Raw genomic sequence first — 22,556 nt, forward strand, 5'->3', positions numbered from 1 at the left:
CCATATATGCTTTTACATCTTCGTGTTTTCATTTTGACTAGGAAGGCCACAGTGGTATTAGTACATTATTGCATTTGTGCTCTATTGTTTTAGAATAATTACTTAATATGAAAAAGCAAAATGTTGCATTGTAATTTTGTCACACAAAGGAATCTTTCATTTATGAACATGTTAACCTTGTTCAAATGTTTTGTAACTGACAGATTCCTGGCCAAGTTAAGTCATCTGTGTGTACCAGCTTGCAATTTCTAGTTGTGCACATGTCCATGAAACTGTCATAGCTGTGTTTAGTAAGAATTGTATTTTTCTAGGTATTCGTTATTATGTCTAGGTAGTTTACATACTGTCTGTTTTGAACAGTGGTTTTAGTGAAGAAGTCCTGTATCATACCTCAGGCACTGCCCCAACCACACCAGCAAGTCCTTTGCTGATTAATGCTGGAGTTACTTGGTTATCCCTACAATGGACAAAACCCTCAGGAACACCATCAGATGAAGGAATCTCGTACATATTAGAGATGGAGGATGAGAACTCAGTAAGTTTAGAATACTTATTCTCAATAAGAAAATAGACTATTATGTATGTATTTGATACATTATTGTATGAAGTGTAAGAATTATTTCTTTTGATAGAATATTCTACAAAAAACTGTGTTTTCTGAAATTAAGCTAATGACTTGTCATTGCTGTGACCAAGCCACGTAGCTGTCTCCTTTTTATTGTGACAGTAATCGTGTTTACTATTATTAAGCCTCAGTCCTGCAAAGACTTTTAAATTACTTTTAACTTTGTGAATTTATGTGTGAAAGTTAAACCTTTTACGAGCTGGATCACAGTAATTGCATCATGAAGTATGGTCCCTCTAGATGTCATTTCAGCCTAACCACCTTTGTTTTAAAATGAAACCTGTTCTACCCTTTGAAAGTGTTAAATATAATTTCTGTTGACCCTGTATATGTTTTTATTTACTGTTCTTTTATCCTCCTCTGACTGGTTAATTAATTTTTCCCTCTCCAAAAATAACCGTCTTGTATTTACACAATGAAGTTACACTTATTACTTTGTCAGAGGAGCATAACAATTACAGTCTGAAACAGTAATTTATTTGTATGAAGTATGTTGCATGGTCTGGTCTGCAAATATGTTTCAAGTAATCATATTTAATTCTGCAGGGATATGGTTTCAAGCCAAAATATGATGGTGACGATCTTACCTACACAGTGAAGAATTTGAGACGTAGTACAAAATACAAATTTAGGGTAAGATTTTTTCATATATTTGGGGCTTTTTTTTTTTGTACCAGAGTAGTTTGAGATTGACTCAGAAGTGGAGAAGACTTTTTTCCAAGGAAAACTTAATTTTATGCCAGTTTCTTACAATTTCCATCTCTTAAAACTGTCAGCTGAACACCTGCTTCATTAATCATCTCTGCAGAAGGAATAAGAGCCTCCCTCTGCAAGAGCATCACACTGTTGCAGGTATTTTGAAATTCCATGTCTTAAGTCAATGTTCTTAACAGTTAGGGTTTTTTATTTGGCTTCTGTGTTGCATATCTACAGGTAAAATTACTTAGTGTAGTGATGAGGTTCTTTGAGAGTCTCTAAACATGTCTGAAAGTGTTGGGGTAAGGAGCAACTTTGATTAAAAAACATCTGTCAGTGCTAGCATAGTACTGAGCCCCACTTAGTAAATCATTCATATTACCATGGTGCTGAGCCCATTCTAATAAGTCATGAGGGCTGAACTTATTAGCTCAGGATGATATCTGGCTTAAAAATGGCTTAACAATGAGCTTTTGTGTGTGATTAAAAGCAAAAAAAGAAGCATACCAGCTATGGAAGGGCAACCACATAACCATCGAAGACTACAAGAACCTTGCTAGGACGTGCGGAGATGCAGTCAGGAAGGCTGAGGATTACCTAGAATTGAAATTGGCCAAAGACATCAAGAACAACAAGAAAGGGTTCTTCAGATGTGTGAGCAGTAAGCAGAAGCACAGGGAAGACATAGATAGACAGGGCAGGGAAGCAAGTTACTAGTAATACCAGTAAGGCAGAGGTTCTCAGTAGCTTTTTTGCCTCTGTCTTTACCAGCATAGCTGGATCGCATATCACAAGACCAAGTAGCTATGACAAGGCATTTGTCGACGCACTACTGCTGGAGGAAGGGCTGGGCTGTGGCCTCTTGCAAGGGCTCAACTCACGTCAGTCTATGGCCTAGGACAGAATCCACTCCAGGATACTAAGAGTAGTGGCTGACATTGTTGCAAGGCCACTATCTATAATAGTTGAAAAGCGATGGAGATCAGGGGATATCCCTGACGACTGAAGAAGGCAGATGTCATGCGCATCTACAAGAAGGGCTTAAAAGAGGACCCAGGAAACTACAGGACCATTAGTCTTACTTCAGTCCCCAGGAAAGTAATGGAACAAGTCCTCCCAGAAGTTACTACAAGCCAAATGAAGCAGGTGATTGGGAAAAGCCAGCATGGATTTACCAAAGGCAAATCATGCCTGACTAACCTGATCATCTTCTACAACAAATTAACACTTTCAGTTGGCCTGAGGAGAGCAGTGGATGTTGTTTACCTGGACTTCAGCAAAGCATTCAACACTATTTCCTACAGCCTTCTCCTGGACAAACTGGCAAGATACAGAGTGGATGAATGGTCCGCAGGATGAGTAGAAAATTGGCAAAAAGCCCCACTGAGAGGGTGGTGGTCAATGGATTTTACCACTGTCACGAGCAGGATCCCCTAGGGATCGATACAGGGCCCCACAGTGTTCATCTTCACAAATGATCTAGATGATGGGGTTGAAAGCATTCTCACCAAGTTTGCTGGTGACACCAAACTTGAATGGTGAGGTGGACATGTCAGAAGGGAGAATCATCTTACAGAGAGAGCTGTACAGGTGAGAAGACTGGGCTAGCAAGAGCAGTATGAAGTTTAATGAAGACAAGTGCAAAGTCCTGCGCCTGGGTTGGAGTAACCAGAGCCCAGTACAGGCTAGGAGCTGTGTGGCTGAGGAGCAGCCCTGCTGAAAAGGACCTGGTGGATAGCAAGTTGAACATGAGTCAGCAGTGTACCACTGCAGCAATCAAGGCAAATCTGGTCCTGGGCTGCATCCGCAGGTGCATTACTAGTAGAGATAACAGATGTAATCATCCCACCCTACTCAGCACTTGTCAGGCCACTCCTGAAGTACTGTGTCCAGTTCTGGTCCCCACAATTCAAAAAAAAGACACAGACAAACTCAACAGGGTGCAAAGGAGAGCCACAAAGATGATCGAAGGGCAGGGTCCAAAGGAGAGCCACAAAGATAATCGAAGGGCTGGAGAACTTGCCGTATAAGGAAAGACTGAAAGAGTTAGGTTTTTTCTCCTTGGAGAAGAGAAGGCTTAAGAGGGACCAGGCTACAAAGAGGAATGAGGCTCTTATCTCACCAGAAGCCACATGGAGAAGACAAGGGGCAGTGGGTACAAGTTGCATTGGGACAGGTTTCATCTTGATATAAGAAATAAATTCTTTACAATGAGAACACTCCATCGGTGGAACAACCTTCCCAGGGACATGGTGGAATTCCCATCACTGAATGTTTTCAAGACATGACTGGACTCCCTTTTCGCTGAAAGGCTGGGCCAGATGATCTTTCAGGTCCCTTCCAGCCTGGGGTGTTCTGTGTTCTAAGTCATTCTTAACAGTTGCATTTTTTTTTTTTAAGAAAGCTAAAGGCATGTCCCACAGTATGAGGCAGAGGTGGAATGATCTGATCTCTATCTGCAAGGGAAAAATGTTGATAACTGTTGTCTTGCATACACCTAAAAATACTATTTCATAAGGAAGAATTGGGAACTGCTGAAGAACAGCATCTCTGTGCAATAGGAAAGGTAGCAGTTCAGGGGTTGGCTGGTTTGTTTTGAGTTAACACTAAAACATAAAAGTAGTCCTTTTCAAATAATAATAGATATTTTGCACTTTTGAATATGATTACTTTCTTAAGCAGAAAAGGTTATGACAGGGATTAATCTGACAGTATTTGGATTCTTTTATATAACTCAGTATTTAAACAATTTAAAATACACAGTATATTCCAAGGACTGTACCACGCTGAGGCTGTTATGGCCACATATGAACTTAAACTAAAGAACAGCTCATTACCCTGGAGCTAGCTTTTGCAGGACTTGATTGTAGTTTTCCTTTGAAAGTAATCCTACATGTTAATCATATGCGTTACTAGTCAATACATAGTTAACTTAAAAACCCTAAGTTTATCATTAAAATTTAAAAGATCAGTGTTCATACCCTATTTTTCTTAACAAAACAGTAAACAGAGGTCTCTGTTCACTCATTCACAGGGCATAAAGAGAAACAAATGTTATATTAATCAGGTCTTTAATTTTTATTATATAGGGGAAAGACTTAATTAGTAGTAATATTCCTTAAGGCTTTTGAAAGAAGCTTTATAACCATTGGAAACTTTATTATAATACATAAATGCTAACTGTGCCTGTTTAACTTCATTTGTAAGGGCACAAAGACAACCAGATGATTGTTAATCTTGTAAACTGTATTTGGGAGACTTAGTGTCTGAGAGACATGTTAGCTCACATTTCCTTTTCTCAATCTGTGCTAACGTTGGTGCTGTCGTTTAGATTCTGCTCATTTTAAAAACAAAAATAAAAGCCAAACCCCCTTTTTTTAGGTTGTTTAGTTTTTTGCTAGGAACAAATGGGAATAGATAGTAAACTAACTGCAAACACAACCAGAAAGTAAAAAACAGCAGCAGTTTGTTTTTCTAAAATCACAGAAAAATCTAGGTTGAAAGGGACTGCTGAGGATCATCTGGGTCAACCTTGTGTAGAAAGCAGGGCCTTAGGTTAGGCAATTCAACTCTGTCCTAGCCCTTTGAGCTGAAACTCCAGTATTTCCAGGAAGGGAGATTCCACCACTTCTCTGGGCAGCCTGTTTTCATGGTGATTAATTTATTTTCTTACATCCAGCCAGAATTTTCCCTAACACACTTATGCCTGTTATCTCTTGTCAAGTCACCACAGATCCTTGGGAAGAGAGTATCTTTGTCTCTTTGTAACTACCTTTTGGGTATTGGAAGACTACGCTTAGATTCTCCCCGACGAAACTTTTGTCTAAGCAGAGTAAACCCAAGTTCTTCAACCTTTCTTCCTGTGTCATGTTCTCCAACCCTCTAATCATGCTGGTCCTCTTCTAGACTCTATCCAGTTTCTCATTGTCTCCCTTGAACTGGGAGTACCAAAACTGGATACAGTGTGCCAGCATAAAAAGTGCTGAGTAAAGTGGCGTGATCACATCCCTTGTTCTGTTGGCTAAATTCTTGCTAATGCAGCCCATGAAACAATTAGCCTTTGCTCCTCCAGGGTGCTTTGCTGATTCATTTGGCTTGCTCTCCACCAGGATCCCAAGGTCCTTCTCAGCAGAGCTGAAAAAAAGAAAAGCTGACTAGCCGCTCAGACACCAGACTGTACCACTGCTGGGATTATTCCATCCCAGCTGCAAGACTTCACATATACTTTTGTCAAAACTCACACAGTTCTTGTTGATGCAAATTTTCCAGCCCGTCGGAGTCTGTATGGTGGCTCTTCCTTCCAGTGTATCTCTGCTCCTAGTTCGGAGTCGTATGCAAACCTGGGGAGGGTGCATTTGCTCCTGCCATCGAGATCTCTTCAAAAGATATTGAATAGTATCTGACGTTGTGTTGACTGCTGAGGAAGTCAAACCATGAGCAGCTGCCAATTTTCCTTTGAACCATTAACTACCACCCTTTGAGCCTGGCATTCTGCCAGGTTTTCCACACGCATCTTGTAGTCACACGGTCCTGTCTGTATCTTACCAGCTTGTCTACGTGGATGTTGTGGTAGACCATGTCAAACTAAAATCAAGGTAGATGATGTCCACAGCTCTCCCCTCATCTGTTGAGCAAGTTGTTTCATTGCAGAGGGCACTCAGGTTGATCGAACATGATTTATCCTTGATAAATCTAATCACCATGTTGTCCTTCTTGTGCCTGTAAATAACTTCTGTTATTCTTTGCCATAATTTCCCTTGAGACTGAAGAGTTTATATCACTTGTATTGTTTTTACTACAACTTAGCCATATAAATGCTTTTTTATCTCTGAATGTATTTCCTTAGAAGAAGGTACTGTAGTAACATGAGAGCACTACTTAATTAATGCCAATTATTTAGAGTTTTTCAGCAGTTAGTAAAGCATTGCGTTTGGCTCTTTTCTTAGTTACACAAAAATATTTCTACTTCATTGGGAAAGGAATTGCAATTAAAATTTTAATACTTCCAAATTCTTTCAGTATGTCCTTTTCATCATCTTTTGTTTCCGTGCTTTTATAAAGGTTTTTTTCTCATGTCTGTATTTCAACAACAATAAATTGCACAACTCCAATTAAAAAGTAGTTCTTAGACGTACCTAATTTCTGAGTATCTTAGATAGTTTTAAAAAAAAACAATTTTCAGATCCTTGACTTGAAATAAAGTGGTTTGTGCTATATTGAGCACTTGCAGATTCTGTTAATGTCACTGAGATTCGCATGTCCTGATTACCTTCTACAGTCAGGTAACTCTGTAGTTAGTAGATGCCTAACTTTATGCATCAATGTTTGAAATTTGGGGGATATGGAAAGTTATTTCATTTGTTAATTTTTACTTTCCTTTATTTTGTTTTTAACTTCACAATTACTAGGAGGTTTTTTTAAGGATTTTCTTTTTCCTGGCAATTTGCAGGAATTTTAAATTTCAGTATAGTGATTGTCTAACTATGGGACTAATTAAAATGTAACATGAAGGTATATCATATCTTTAATTCTCATGATAATTTATTATGTAGCTTTCTATTCAAGCGTACATATAAATTAATTTGACATTACTATTAACAGTGAATAGCATACCACTAGCCAGCACATTTGCTCTGTTGATAATATTTTTTATGTATTTACAGGTCATTGCCTATAACTCAGAAGGGAAAAGCAGTCCAAGTGAGACAGTAGAATACATTACTTGTCCAGACAAGCCTGGAGTACCTTCAAAACCCACAGTGAAAGGAAAAATTCATGCACAGAGTTTTAAAATAATCTGGGGTAAGATTGTTGTCCAGCTCAATTTAGAGTATGTCCTCTATTTGTATCTTTAAATATACTTTAATATATACCTTTATATTTTATATACATTATAAATTATATTAAAATGTGTTATATAAAAATATATATGTATTTTATATAGAAAGATGAGGTTTTTAATATATATTTCTACGTCTATAGAAGGGCCGATTTTACTTCAGTAACACTTCAGTCAACTGAGCCATTATGATCCATTTTCATGGAACTAAGAAAAATATTGATTCAAAATACTTAGAGTGGCAGTATAATAGTGTAATTATGTGTGAAGAATAATACACAAATTGTAATAGGGACTGTTATTGCAGGAGACTACAGTAATTTAAAAAACAGTAGTGTTAATTTGTGTACTAAGAAATTCTATTTCTCTGGCACACAAAAAGTAGATGCTACAAAATTCTGGGTTTTTTATCAAAAGAGAAGATCCAAGTTCAGCCTATCTCTTCAGAGTGTTTGGTTTTGATACATAAATGTTTTTATTCACTAAGGATCTTGAGAAACTTTTCATTAGGCTCAGGTTTTTTACCCTTACACCATAAAACAGAAGGTGAAACTACTGTGTCATACTGTACTTTAGCAGAAAACAAGAGTTAAAGGTTTTATTTATTTTCCTAGGTAATTAAACTTATTACCTATTTCTGTTTAATAGTGTGTTTAGTTCTTTTGCATTCATAATAGGAAAGCTACTTGTAGAGTATAAGTAGTACTCAGCAAATCCAGTCTTGCATCTTTCTAGAGTGCATTGCTACATCAGGGCCTGATACTTGATCTTTTATGGATGACATATTATATGTTAAGATATTAGAAATACCTAATTTGTGAATTGAAAACTGTCTAAAATATCTATTTATATATAAAACTTTTAATAGTCATTATTTTGAACAGTAATGCTGTCCTTTTTTTAATGAGTGATAATTAATGTGATAATTTTATTTTTCATTTGGAGTAATTTGTTACCTTCCAACTAAAAAAGTGCTATGTGCCGTATAATAAGTCTCATTTATTTATCAGGGGTGATATGATGTGTAACCCTTGCCTAAGAGCCAACGCCATTTCATCCAGCACATACATAATGCAATGTTATGGCAGCAGTATCCTTCTGCATTGAAGTGTCATGCTGTCTTTATATTTGTCCAAAATGTTCATTTTCCACATTATTTTAATTCTGCTTTCTCTAAGTCAGCTCTGAGAGAGCAGTAGGATTACATGTCAAAGATAAGTCTGTAGGTTCGTATCTTGTACATGAATATTGTACCAGGGAGGATAGTGTACAAAATTTATAGTGATCTGTTAAAAATCTAAGAGATTTATGTTTTCAGTAGAGAACTCTTGACTTCTGTTCTCTCCCGAAATATTTAGGTTTTTAAAATACTGTCCTTAAATAATTTTGAAATACTCCTGTTTGCAAATCAGTATGATAATCTGCAGTCCAAATTACAGGACCATTAGGATGTATGTTCCTGAAATCATAACCAAGCAGCCTTCCATAGCACTTCAGACTAACTGAAATGTTTGCTGTGGCATCTCCCAGGTGCCCAAATCACTTGTCACGCTTCATCCACAGACTGTAGTAGAGTTGTCATCTGGCAGCTTTGCATAGTGGAGGATTTGAATGCTTTGCTGCTGTTCTAAGCTAGGATGCTATAGCTGTCTGTCTAAATATGCACCAATCCCCAGTTGGCTGTTGATTTTTCCTTTTGTAAATTCTCCTCAAAAGCTACAGAAAAGTTTACTTCGCTTTGTTGGAATATTGCTGTTTTTTTGTAGATCCGCCAAAAGACAATGGAGGAGCAGCAATAAATACATATGTTGTGGAAATGTCTGAAGGTTTAAATGGTAAGTATTAGGAGCATATGTTGGCATTCAGCTGTGCTTTTTGTTTGTTTGTGTGGCTGTGGGAAAAGTAAAATGTGTATTATGATAGGGAAAGTTACTGCAAAAGGCTGCCATTAAAAAAAAGGGGATGTTGATGCTTGTGTAAAGAGGTTTTTTTTCTCTGGCTTAGAAAGATGATGTTACAAAACTTGGTGTTGAAACAGATTCTCCATGTTTAACCTATCACTTAGATATATTCTGTTTTGGAAATGAAATTACACATTTCAGACATTTTAGGGCAAGAATACAGGGCCACATAGCTTTGCAGGATAAGTGATAGATGAAAGAAAAACTAGTGCTCCATTTATCACTATTAAAGTAGAACAGTGATGCAGCTGAGATAACTGTTTCTGCTATTTGCTTTTCTGTCATTTCATACAGAAGGGAAATTAACAATATCTCTAATGAGAAGGAAAGTTTCTGCTTCTCCAGTGCTGTGTCAGATTAACACAGCGCACTGTCCCTACATCATAATGGCAGCCCTGTCAGGGGTCCCAGCTGCAGTTCTTTTGATACTTAGTCTGTTGCTTTCCGTACTCCATCGCCTGTCCCCATTAAGTCACTTTTGGAATTCTTTCCCCGAGCCTTTCATGCAGGCTCAGTAATAACTACTTCATTAAAAGCAAATTCTCTCCTAGTTAATGTTAATACCAAATAAGGAAGATACTTCATTTCAGCAGATCTATACAAATTTACCTAGGAAAATATCGTTATGAAATGATTGGATCTCTTTCCAGGAAACTCAAAACAAGCCTTAAATTTTTTTCTGTAAACATCAGGCACACACTTATTTAGTAAAGCTAGGATATCTGCTGTGGCTGGTACTGAAGTGTGGCAAATTACACTTTGCTTCATTGCACACTTATTCTTAACCTTTCAGGAAACAAATGGGACACAATATACAGCGGAGCTGCTAGGGAACATGTGTGTGACCGACTAAATCCTGGTTGTTCCTATCGCTTACGTGTATATTGCGTTGGGGAAGGAGGACAAAGCATGGTAATATGAGCAAATATTTTTATTAAATAAAATTTCTCTCTTGTTAAGAAAATCTGGTCCGGTAGTTAATAAGCAGATATTATATAGGAGCGTCTAACAAAGTAACCGTAATTAGTACCTCAAAAAGGTTCCAGTATTGATCCACAATGTTTCAAGTTTCTGCCCATTTTTTAAAGAAATAAATGTGAATATTCTTTTCTGATACTATATTTTGTTTAAAGTGCTTTTTCTTACTTTCAGAAACAGATGCAATGTCTTTTCCTGTGTGATACATTGATAAAATGTCATTTCTTAAGGCCTAACCCAAGACAGCAGTGTAAATTTAATGTTTTCCGTGTCATCAGTGGAGTACCCTGTCTGAGCAGCCAAGTCAGCCCAGCAGGCAGAGGAGGAGGCAGTGTTTTTCAGGCCTTCCAGGCTTGTGCTCCATAGTCTCTTCCCGTGCTGTCTCAGCCGCAATCAAAATGTTTACATTGCCCTGCTTTTCAGTATTACAGAACAACTCAGTGTGCCATACTGTGCTCCCTCATGTATACATATTACATACACACACCCTTGCACTGTCACTTCTGTGGTGTAGTTCAGCCTCCCGTGCCAACATGCCGTGCTGCTTCTTCCCAGCAGCAAATGTGACAAAGCCAGGCCTGGCTCTCTGCAGACTTCCAGCAGGCCTTCTCTGTGCAGCTGATCTCCTGAAAATCTTAAAGCCTTGCATTCTCAGTGTTTGCCATTTCTTCCCCAGCTCCCCTTTACTATATGAAATTCATGTGTTCTTCCTCCACATAGAAGTCTCCTGCAAAGATAGCCTTGCCCACAGCCATCCTGTCTTAAGAGTAAATCTGGACTCCTTCAGTGCTGGCTCAGCTGCAAGGCTTTCCCTCTTGCCATAGCTCTGCTTGCAGTTGTGCAGGGGAAGGGGGAAGGCAGTATACTTCCCAGTCATCTAACCACAAGTGCATGTATGTCTTTGGAGGCTTTTGTTCTGACAACCTCCTTCCCCTCAACCCAACCAACTCCATTAGTTTAAAATAAACATCATTTGAGTACCAAAGAGAAGATGACTTTCCGAAAGTCTTGATACTTTCTGAAAGTGTCAGAAATCAACAGAAGAATAGTGAAGAAAGATGTAATAAAGCTTTTATGTAGCCTGTAGTGGACATTTGCCTCCTGAGAAACATTCTGCTTTTTAAGTAGCATCTGTTGTTCAGTTCAACAATACATTTCAAAGGAACTGAAAAGCAGTAGAGCTTCCAATGTGCTCTTTCTGGAGCATGTGTAGAAAGCAGTTGTGAAATAAGACTCTAAGATGCGTCTCTCTGGTAAACTAAAAGACTTACCGACTTTGCATTTGTTCTGTATCACAGTGAAGCTAATGAACCCGCATTGTCTCTGACTCATTTCTGTCTGTGTTCAGAATAGTCAGTGCCATCTGCTGCGTGTTTTCATGCTATGTATTTTTGCACACACTTCAAATCAGAGGTGGAAGTTTGTTGCACATTAGGTATTACTAAGCAATGAAAAAGTTGAAGTCTCTTTTTTTTTTTTTAAATCTCTTTTGATTGACATTTCTGCCCACTTTTGCTTTCTGAGAGATTCTTGCACAGAAAGTGTACAACCCTTAGAGTAAGGTTTTAGAAATAGTTAAACTGCAGTTTGAAGGAAAAGAGAATGAGTTTACATTGAGCAAGTCATATTTCAAGCATCTATACTAGATTTGTACTGATACTTAACTGCTGTTTTTAATTTTACCCCTTGCGTGTGTACCAAAACCCAAAAGCAAAAGTTAATTTTGCATATTGTGTAATTACAGTAGCATGTTTTATGTAGGTATTACAAGAAATACGTACCAGATCACTTAAGCATCTTCATGTATGAGAAGACGCAGTTCAAAAAATGAAAAATCCTGTTTCTGACTCAAGTATTTGCTTTTACTTGTGGCATAATTGATAGTGCTTGTTTTGGCCTAGATGATTTCATTAATCTATCTTTCCTTTGTAGGCATCTGATTCTTTACTGGTGCAGACACCAGCAGTGGTTCCTGGTCCATGCCAGCCTCCAAGGCTACAGGGTAGACCAAGAGCAAGAGAAATTCAGCTGCGCTGGGGTAATTCTGTTATAACTGTTCCTAAGTGTAAGGGATCCAAATGCGTTACGTGTTAAAATTAAATAAGTTTTTCTTTCTTTCTTATTTTTAGGACCGCCTCAGGTAGACGGTGGTTCACCTGTTACCTGCTATGGTCTGGAAATGTTTCAGACAGAAACCGATGAACACAGAGAGGTTTACCAAGGCTCTGATGTTGAATGCACAGTAGGGAGCCTTCTTCCAGGGAGGATGTACAACTTCAGACTGCGAGCAGCTAACAAGGCTGGGGTAAGGAGGCGGTCTGAAATGAAATTAGTTGCAGAGACTGCAATCATGATTAAGGATCTTCTCTTATAAAAGAAGTAATTTGAAAAATAAGGATTTTCTAATGTAGAGTCATTTGATTCACACAGATTATTGTTGTGTGGGAACAGAGTTGAACATCAGTTTATAATAAAGGGAGTTTTAGATGAAGGGAAGAGAAAATAGCTAATTATGTCTTATATCTGAATAATAGCATTGGAAAATGGTTAGGAAATGGCAGGTACTTTATCAAAGCATTGTTGGAACTTTGATATTCTCATATGAAGTAAGGTAGTAAATTATTTTCTGTATACAGCATTGTAAATTGACTGACCTTTATTTTTACAGCTGTTGGTGTTCTAGAACATAATAATTAGTATTTCCTGACTCAGTAATATACTCAAATAAAAACTAAAAAAAAAATGTTTTTCTTATATTTAGTTTAACTTCTGAGTACGTGTTTCAGACACAAGAATATTTTTCTATTTGGAGTATTAAATGTGTTTAAATCAATTGTTGCTGTAGAACACGATTTATTTAATTATGTATCCAAAGTCCTGATTGAAAGACAGAGACAGGGCTGCTTGCATTTGTTCAGTTATGTTCTCTTCATAAAAACTATTGTGACCAGTTGAAACTGTTTGAAGCGAGGTCTGCAGCTTAAGACTTTAAAGCACTGACCTGTCTTTTTATCCACCCTCCGCAAAGAGTGGTTTCTAGCTCAAGTGTTTTTTGAATCTTTTATTTCTTTTAGATAGGTGTAAATAGGCAGTTACAAATTGTGTTCTGCTACAGTGCAGCCATCATGTAACTTCAAAATAAGGACTTGGATAGCAATTTCCTGTTTTGCCTGAGAGTTTGAAGTGTCAAATTTGTTCTGATTGCATTTGCTATAGAGAAGAAGGGTCTTGCAGCTATTCTGGAGAATAGTCAGATACTGAAATAAATCCTGAATCCACAGTCCACAAAGATTTATTTTACAAGCAAGTAATACAGAATTTCAGGCTGCTGTTATGTGTCCCTACTGCGGTAAATTGTTATTTTAAAAGTAGTAATTTTATTTTTACAAATTAGTTATATCAACTCCCTTTTTAATAGTTTGGACCTTATTCGGAAAAATGTGAAATAACTACAGCGCCTGGACCACCAGATCAGTGCAAGCCCCCTCAAGTGGCATGCAGATCTGCTGCGTGTGCTCAGGTGTCGTGGGAGGTAAGAGTGCGAGTGCCATTTTACGCCTATCCTAACATGATTGTCTTCTACATTTTTATGTTCAACTTTAAAAGCTTAAGACTGTATTTTAATCACATTTTTAAACATACTTACCTGATTACCCAAGGCTTGGTAGGTAAAACCTTAACGTCACTCATCGTACCATTATATGACAGCTGTAAGTTGACAGCCTGCAGGTAGTTGAGATCTTGTTTTGTTCTTTTGTTTAAGAGTTTTCCCACAACTGCTGCACTGCATTTCTGAGTGATGCAGGCTCTTAACATTTTTCTTTAATGTAGTTATCTTTCCTCAGATATCCACATAATACAATAGATTATTGTGTATTTGCTGTTTTTATAAGCTGATTTAATTTTATATAATTACATCAGTAATGATGCAGCAAAAGCTTCACAGACTTCCTATAAACCCATAGTATTCAGATATCTGATTAAAAAATGCAATAGATAAAAATTAAGCTTGTAAAAAGGAAGATTCTCTCTGGGAATACTGTTCAAACACACCTTTTCAGTGCCTTGATATGGAGTAAAGTATCTGAGTTACAGAATGGTACAGAAACAAAAGATGAAACTATTTTACCTGGAAGGTGGAGTTCATGCTTCCTACTGGGTATGACAGAGGAGCTCTCCTTAGTGGTCTACAAGGAAAAGCCTTTTGAAGAAATCTCTTACAATGTTCAGGTAGGATTAATTTGACCAATGTTAGATGTCTGCTTTATAGAATCATGGAGTAATTGAGATAGGAGTGGACCCGTCAGTGCCACTTAGTTCAACCTTCTGTTCAAAGCAGACCTAACTTCAAATTTACATCAGGTTTCTCCCAGCCCTGTCCAGTCCACTTTTTCTTATCTCCAAGGATTAAGATTCTGTAGCCTGGTAAAGTTGTCTCCAGGCAAACTCTTATCATGCTGCTGAATTTTTTTCTTTTATGTCTAGTCAAATATCTTTTACTGCAAGTTGACTCTTGCTTCTTGTCTTGACACTGTGCCACCTCCAAGAAGAATCTGACACCATCTTCTTTATGCCCTCCCAGTAATTGAAACGGCACTAAGATCCTCCCTTAGCCTTATCATCTTAGTATCAAACAAACCTTACCTTTTTGTCATGTGTTGCACTCCCCCTTGGTGGTCCTCCACTCTACTTACTCCAGTATGTCAATGTCTTTGTTGTATTGAGGAGCCCAAGACAGGACACAGTACTGGAGATGCAGCCTCACAAGTGCTGTGTAGAGGGGAATCGTTACTCCTTTCAGCATTCTTGCTCTTCTTTTGCTAATAGAGCCAGTACGTAGTTAGCCTTCATCAGGCATACGTTGCTGAGTCACATTCAGCTTGCTCACCAGGACACACGCGTTCTTTTCTGGAAAAGTTGCTCCTCAACCTGTATTGTTCCATCCCAGGTCCAAGACTTAACATTTGCCTTTCTCTTAGTTGAACTTCCTGAGTTTTGTATCAGATCTTGCTTGTTGAAATTCCTCTGGTAGTCATGCCCTTCACCATATCAAACACTTCCCCCCAGTTTGTTGTCATCCCTGAACTTGTTGGCTTGGATTACTCCACTAGATCTACAGCAGCAACAGTCATAATTATGAGAAATGACTCCAGCTTCACTGACAGTTGCACAGGTGTCTATAGCTGCCTTAGTTCTCTGACCAAACACGTATCATTGTAAATTAGAGAAGGGAAAGGGAGTCCTTATCAGTCACAGCTCAGGAGCATCAAATGTTATGCTGTGAAATGCTGTTTGTGTTCAGTCACTTATGTTCTCGTAGCCTGATGCTGAGGGTAGTGAATGCTTTTCTTTCAAAAGAAGGGGAAAGAGAAAAACATGCTTTGGAGCAATTATTATCTGCATCTCAGTGTGATTGCTGTCTTGGAATATTTAGCCCAAAACACCACCAGCATTTTTCTTCTATTTTCTTCATGATCTAAGATTTTTTTTTTTCTGATTTGGGGAAGGTTTTTTAACTTTTTGGTTGTTTTTTGTTACTTCGTCAATGGCTGATATTTTTCTATAGCTTCATGTCTTAGTCGGACACTGGTACACGTGATTTTAACTGCACTTCAAATTATTATTTCTGATGAGTATGAAAACCATTCAGCTCCGAAAACTGGGAGGTCAGGTTTGGCTTCATAGAGCAGGTAGTGAGGAAAAATAGACTACTCGAGCAGGCATTTCAAGCCACGTCTGTGTTGTTGCTTAAATGCCTGTCCTGGTTGCTTCACGACTCTGTCTTGGAAAAAGACAGAGTGCACAATTTTTTGCTTCCCACTATACTTGCAACCTAGTTTCCATGCACAAGACCCATGATGTGCTCTGAAGGAGGAGCCCTTTCATCTGTAATGTGAAGACACGCTAGCAGCAGCAATTTTGCATATTGTCATCCCTGTGCTGTAGACCCAGTCAGTGAAAAATTTAGTACCCTAGATCACCCTTTCAGGAAGACCATCTCTTCCCATTGACTGTTCAGGCTACTAAGCTAAATTGCTGTGTGCTAAATTATCTCTGTATTTAAGCAACGGAAATCACAATCTGTTACTTCATATGGGGTTGTCTGCAACAGGAAATAATGTTTTTAAAGTACAGGTGACCCAAGGCCAGTAATGTATGCTGATTTATTTGTATTGTACTACATTAAAAATCAGCAAAGAAATGGCAGAGTATCATTCCTCTGAAAAAAAGCGATACAGATGTGATGAGTTTGGTTGCATTTTTTTCAGTGAATTTAACTTGTAACTATTTGTATCCATTTTAAAGGTTCCAGGGAGTAACGGAGCTGACATCACGGAGTATCGACTGGAGTGGGGCGGTGTGGAAGGATGCATGCAGATCTCCTATTGCGGGCCTGGGCTCAGCTGTGAAATGAAAGGGCTTTTGCCTGCCACTATATACTATTGCAGGGTTCAGGTAAAGACTTAAAACTATTGTTAGTGAAATCTGTAAATGGGAATCGCCCCTGCCATAAAAACATGGTCTACTTTGCATTTGCAGGCAGTGAATGTTGCAGGTGCAGGCCCTTTCAGTGAAGTAGTGGCAAGTATGACTCCAGCCTCTGTACCTGCAGTTGTGACTTCTCTACGGGGACTAAGTGAAGATGAAGTTGAAAGTCCACACTATTCTCCTTCCACATGCCTTGCTATAAGCTGGGAAAAACCTTGTGACCATGGATCTGAAATCCTTGGCTACAGCATAGACTTTGGAGATAAGCAGCCAATAACTGTTGGGAAGGTTCTGAGCTATTTTATAGATGGCTTACAGCCAGATACTACCTACAGGTATGCCATGCGCAGCAACTTGACAGCCTACTGTTTCTTCCACAAGAGCAGATTCTTTGTTTGTTTGTTTCCTTATATTTTTTAATTCTCTACATGACTCTCGGGGAAGTATTAGTACATAGCCTTGGAGGAAAAGGAAGCTTTATAACAATGATCTTCATAAGTAAATGAGCTGTGCTGGTTTTATTTTATTTAAAGAACAATTTATTTTAGTGTGTTTATTGCTGTAGATCTGTTGTATCTCTCTGGTTAATGGGTCTGTTTAACTGAATTCACATTACAGATTCAGATTCATAACTGGTTTTTGGACTGGTTGCTTCATAGAGAGATGTCTCTAGTCTATTTGACAAGGTAAAATCCGAGGAAGGACCATGTCCGGTCTTTATTGACTGGATTGTCTAATGTAATGACAGCTCATCGCAACTTGCAAAGCTTTTTCTGCAGAAATAGCAAGTATTTGGGTGGCAGTCAGCATGAAGAATATCTATTTGAAAGTCTATCAATCAATTTTAAATCTCTTTTGAAGAATTTTAGTTACTAAAATTACTTTAGTTACTAGAAGTTACTTTAGTTTGGCCTAAGGGTTACTGCAAAACATAAGCATAAAAATCAATAATTCTGCCTGAAGGCATTCTAATCCCTGTTACAAAAACATGTCCTCAGTATTAAAACTGAAAGGAGAACATCAGTCCCCCTGAAGTCAGAATTTAAGCCCACAGTGATTTCAGTATAGTTAGAATATCATTTGGCTATACAGTTTCTTGAATCCTTAAAGATTTAATTTTACATTTTAATGCTGTATGTAAGGCTACAATGTTTCTGTGCACCTTAGAAGTATTTAACAATAAAGCTGGCAATTTGAAGTTGGTTCTCTGTGCCAACAAACTGAAAAAAGATAAGTTTCTATTCAAAGAGATGTTTCTGTACTTCCACCCACAAAAGTGTTTTTATAGAATACACTGTCAATTCTTTGTGCAGATAAAAAATTGCACATATTAACCTTATATAATAAATAATGCTATAATAAATTAGCATACTGTTAAATATTACTGTAGTGAAGGAGAATTATTTATTCATAAGCCTGCACATACATTTGTGTTTCAACATTTTGAAATTGTGTGGTTGATTGTTTCAGATTTTAATTATTGTGATTACTTTTTTTCTAGTTACCTAGATACTATTTTAGACAAGCAAATGTTAGTCTGCAAAATTAGATTAGACACTCTTTGCTCTCTATGGCTACCTGTGAGATACGTAAAGAGCCTCAGATTTCTGTTTTCTGCTTTTTCCTTTTTAGAAATAAATTTCTTGGCAGCCACTTTTAATTCTTACTTGTAAACCTAATGCCAGCATTGTTTTCCATGGAGCATTAAAAAAATTTCCTGAATTTTGGGTTCTACAAACTCCTCAGCCTTGTGCCGTTTGAGTTCTTCTAGTTTCTCCTCTCCCTTTTCAAGCAGACAGAAGCCCGCTTCTGTTTGCAGGCACCCAGAGATGTGTTACCAGTGAAAATAGCAAGAGAGGAAGCTGGGCGCCATCACTTTATTTCCACATGAATCAGATCTGTTCCAAAAAGCCCATAAAACCTCCCTGTAGTGATCCTTGAACTCATCTGATATACTAGCCAAAGATACGGATTCACCTCTTTTGGGGATGGGGTTTTTTACCTTCCCTCATCTCTGCAGTGTGGCTATCAAAAATTTTGGTCCAAGACCTACAGGGTCAGAAGATGGACCACTCTTGAAGTAGCAGATAGATCTTTTGCATTTTTGCCATAATGTGACTGATGCAAATATGCTAACATTTTTATTTTTAATCAGTCCAGCTTCTTAAAATGTGGCAAGGAAAGTGACTCATCTCATATTCATGACAATCTATCAAAGCATAATACTGATAAAAGTCTTCACTGTAGAAAGTACCATCTCTTTGGTACCATTATTCTTTCTTGAATTTGAATTGTGGAAATGGCCAGTTATTTTTTAGAATCTAATTTCAAGTTAATTTATTCTCTCCTTTTTCAAATACCAGAGTACGAATTCAAGCCCTAAACAGTCTCGGAGCGGGTCCTTTCAGCCACACCATAAAACTGAAAACAAAGCCTCTCCCACCAGATCCGCCTCGCTTGGAATGTGCTGCGTACAGTTCTCAGACTCTCAAGCTGAAGTGGGGAGAGGGAACTGCAAAAGCATTAACTGACTCCGTTCATTACCACCTTCAAATGGAGGATAAGAATGGAAGGTTGGTTTTGGCATCACTTTAATCTGCCCTTTATCGCTGTGGTCTGATCCTTGGGAGGTGGCAGCAAAGGCAAAATTCCATGTGCTTTGCTGAATTTACAACAGACATAGGAGATCATCTCATCTGGCAAGGCAAGAAGGGCTCTAGTGTTCCATGCTGGGAAGTACAGGATTAAAAATTTCATAGTTTTTTATTTACAGTTCAATACGAAGAGTTTAATGAAATCTTTCGTACCAGCACATTTTTCTTTCTCTCACATTTGGTTAAGTATTTTGTCAAAGTATTAAAACTAAACAGTCTTGAGAATTTTATATACTTGATATTGGAAGGAGTGAATTATTTACTCTCTGTTGTCTTTATATGCAATTATTTTTCGTGGAAAATAAACTCATATGGTACAAATTATTATTTTAAGGCAGCCCTTCTCTCATGGTAGATCAAAATGTAAGCTGAGATGGTGCAGCAAGTACCCTTGCCTAAATGGTAAATGAACAGTGCTGCTGCACTGTGTACCGTGTCTGAATCTCTGACTAGCTTTAACTTGATAGTGAGACAAAGTGGATCTGCTAGGTGAAATTGCTCTGCCATAAGGAGGAAAATAAATTAGACTCTTAACTGGAAAGAAATTCATTGCCATTACCAAAGACGTGTAGGTACCATCTGTTTAAATTTAAAAAAATAAAATAAAATAAAAAGCAGAAGTAGAAGTAGGTGATAACCCCTGCGGAAAGAGATAAACTTGTGCTGTGTCCTGGGGATACCAAAACTGAAAATCAAATGAGAGCTGCCAGAATCAGTCTACGTAAGAACTAGAAGATGAATGAGAGTGGCTAGTCTACAAAGCTCTCAGAATGGGACTTGCTGTGTGCTACAAATGTGATTCTGGCCTCCTGTGCAGATCTGAGCTTCATCAGTCACCCACTCTCTGACAATGATAGAGCAGTTGGATCCTACACGCTTTCTTAGGTGTAGTGAGGGAGAGCTGCAAAGGCACAAAAAACCTAAAATCTACTCTACCTGATTTTGAAAAGCTAAAGGTAAAGATGTTAGGGGAGCAGATGGAAAAAAAAAAAAAAAAGATAGTATATGCAGGTCGTTGAGAGAGAGAGGGTTTCTAAAAATGCTTAGGATAATTTTTGCTGAGAGACAGACTGTAGTATTCTTTGTGTAAAAGATACTTTATTTCAAAGACACGAGAAATAAAAACCTAGCCCTGGAAAAGTAGCTTATTGCTTTATAGTAATGCCAGAACACTGTTTAACTCTGAAATAAATATTTCTGGGCTGCTTCTTAGATTCTGGGAAATGTTGGGAATGGATTTCAAGACAATAGTCTGACTATCTTGGAAATCCTTTTCTGTGTTTAACATAAGCCATTCTTTCCATTTTCAGGTTTGTATCCTTGTACAGAGGACCATGTCATACATACAAAGTACAAAGACTCAGTGAGTCAACATCCTACAAATTTTGTATTCAGGCATGTAATGAAGCTGGTGAAGGTCCCCTTTCTCAAGAATACATTTTCACCACTCCCAAATCTGTTCCAGCTGCTCTGAAAGGTAAAGGTGCTTCTTTTTTCTTTTACAGGGTGAGGAGGTGACAAGATGGTATTGTGTTGCCTTGTCAGTGTTCAGAATGCTGAGACTTTTTCTGAGTGCAGGAAGGGATATTAGTTAGGGAATGGTCCTTTCATATAATTGCCTAAAGCCTAAAATACTCACTCCAAAAATTAGAGACGTGGGATTTATGCATCCTTTGACTTAAGAAAGTTTGTACTTAGAATCCTTGCTTACAAGGAGAGGGTGACCAAGGCTGTTCAGAGTAACTGGAGTTCAACATTATTCCTAGCATGTTTAGAATAACTTTAATCTTAGCAGCTATTTCTTTTGCATATGGTACACATTTGCAGTCGCAAAATTTTACTTGCTTTCTCTTGGATGATACCTAAACTAGCAATAGAGATCTGTGTGAATTGTTAGTTGTTGTTCCAGAAAACAGTGTAGGAACAATACATTTGAATCTGAACCTTTTGTTTCTCTGAGATAAAATAGAAGATAGAATACAGAATTTTACAAGTCATTAGAACATAACATTGAGTGATGGGGAAAGCAGAGCTAGCTGTCGCTTCCTTGTTTTCTCCCTTCAGCACCAAGGGTAGAGAGAATAAACGATCACACTTGCGAAATCACGTGGGAGGTTCTGCAGCCCATGAAGGGTGATCCAGTGATCTACTGTCTTCAGGTCATGGTGGGCAAAGACTCAGAATTCAAACAGGTATGTTGTGTTTAAGTTACTGTATTTTTCTACAATTAGTATTTGTGATAACTAATTTAGATTAAAGATTATTGTGTTCCAGTATGTTTTTAGTCACCATGCCAACTTTTTGTTACTAAATAGTATAAGGTAGTATCTCCTAAAACCATTGCCACAGAGCAGTAAGTAGCAGCCTCTCTAGGTTACACTGATGTTTACTAAATAAGACTTGACACCTCAAGTGGTGAGGAAATTGTCTGCTAATGGGAAGAACTGACAAAAAGAAAACATCCACCCAATGGTACAGAACTGAGACTTAGGAGAAAAAGAACAAAGGGCTCTTCATGCACCAAGAGCTGTTTGAAGGCAGTAAACAGTATTATAAACGCTTTGATGTTGTCAGAGTCATACTTCTGTACGGAGAACCGCAGAAAGATCCCTTACTTATTCAATGTAGACATTCAGCTGTAGGGAAACTTATTAAATATAATTTAGTGATTAGGTTTTTACCATAGGACCGTTTCAGTAGTAGGCCGTGCTGTAACTACAAGGGTCGAGCAATTGAGAGTGTGTTTTAGTTTCACATTTGATTAGCCAAAGATGCAGTTCAAAATGCCAAGCTTCAAATTAGTCTGCATTTAAAAGCGGATGTGTAGTGCTAATTTTGCTTCCCTATAAACTGCCTGATAATTGATGTGAAATTAGGCTTCGAAACTCTGTTCCACACTATTAAGCAAGCAGGTTTCCTGCCAGCAAGGAAACACAATTAATTCTGGTATATTATAATTTTATTATAGGTCAATATAAATAAGTTTTGCTTGTGCTTTGGTGGATTATAGGCGTTAATATTTTGATAATTCATAGCTTTTAGTGTAGTGCTATGTTTGTTATGTCCATTTGTTAATTTTTTTTTAGTAGAAGATAAACCATAATCCAAGATGTTTCTTGTCTTGCCATGTGAATATTCTTTCTTCTAACTTTAAATTTGTAAGTGCAACATTAAGTATGTAAGTAAGGCATTTAGATTTCACTGAATTTGGCACTCCATGCCAAAGAGTTGTGAACTGAACTTGAGAAGCTCCTTCTGTTAACTAGCCAGCTGAGAGGCCGGTAGAGAACACCCTAATAAAAGTCATCTGTGTC

The 22,556-nt window shown here is 37.9% G+C and overlaps 1 protein-coding gene across 11 annotated transcripts in view; it reads left to right on the forward strand.

Annotated features, from left to right (window-relative positions):
• The window catches only part of FNDC3A (fibronectin type III domain containing 3A), a 125,921-nt gene that overhangs the window by 100,366 nt on the left and 2,999 nt on the right, over window positions 1-22,556 (forward strand). For all 11 annotated transcript variants that reach the window (XM_086771859.1, XM_086771856.1, XM_086771860.1 and 8 more), the window contains 13 exons: window positions 361-535; window positions 1,172-1,258; window positions 6,985-7,123; window positions 8,927-8,995; window positions 9,915-10,033; window positions 12,032-12,137; window positions 12,229-12,404; window positions 13,518-13,631; window positions 16,406-16,555; window positions 16,640-16,923; window positions 18,952-19,161; window positions 20,553-20,719; window positions 21,307-21,434. In XM_086771859.1, coding sequence (XP_086627985.1) covers window positions 361-535; window positions 1,172-1,258; window positions 6,985-7,123; window positions 8,927-8,995; window positions 9,915-10,033; window positions 12,032-12,137; window positions 12,229-12,404; window positions 13,518-13,631; window positions 16,406-16,555; window positions 16,640-16,923; window positions 18,952-19,161; window positions 20,553-20,719; window positions 21,307-21,434 — 1,924 coding nt within the window. The remainder of the gene's footprint in view (window positions 1-360; window positions 536-1,171; window positions 1,259-6,984; window positions 7,124-8,926; window positions 8,996-9,914; window positions 10,034-12,031; window positions 12,138-12,228; window positions 12,405-13,517; window positions 13,632-16,405; window positions 16,556-16,639; window positions 16,924-18,951; window positions 19,162-20,552; window positions 20,720-21,306; window positions 21,435-22,556) is intronic.

Source organism: Chlamydotis macqueenii, chromosome 1 (genome assembly GCF_036417535.1).
Source record: "Chlamydotis macqueenii isolate bChlMac1 chromosome 1, bChlMac1.mat, whole genome shotgun sequence".
In the NCBI taxonomy this organism is placed as follows: Eukaryota; Metazoa; Chordata; class Aves; order Otidiformes; family Otididae; genus Chlamydotis; species Chlamydotis macqueenii.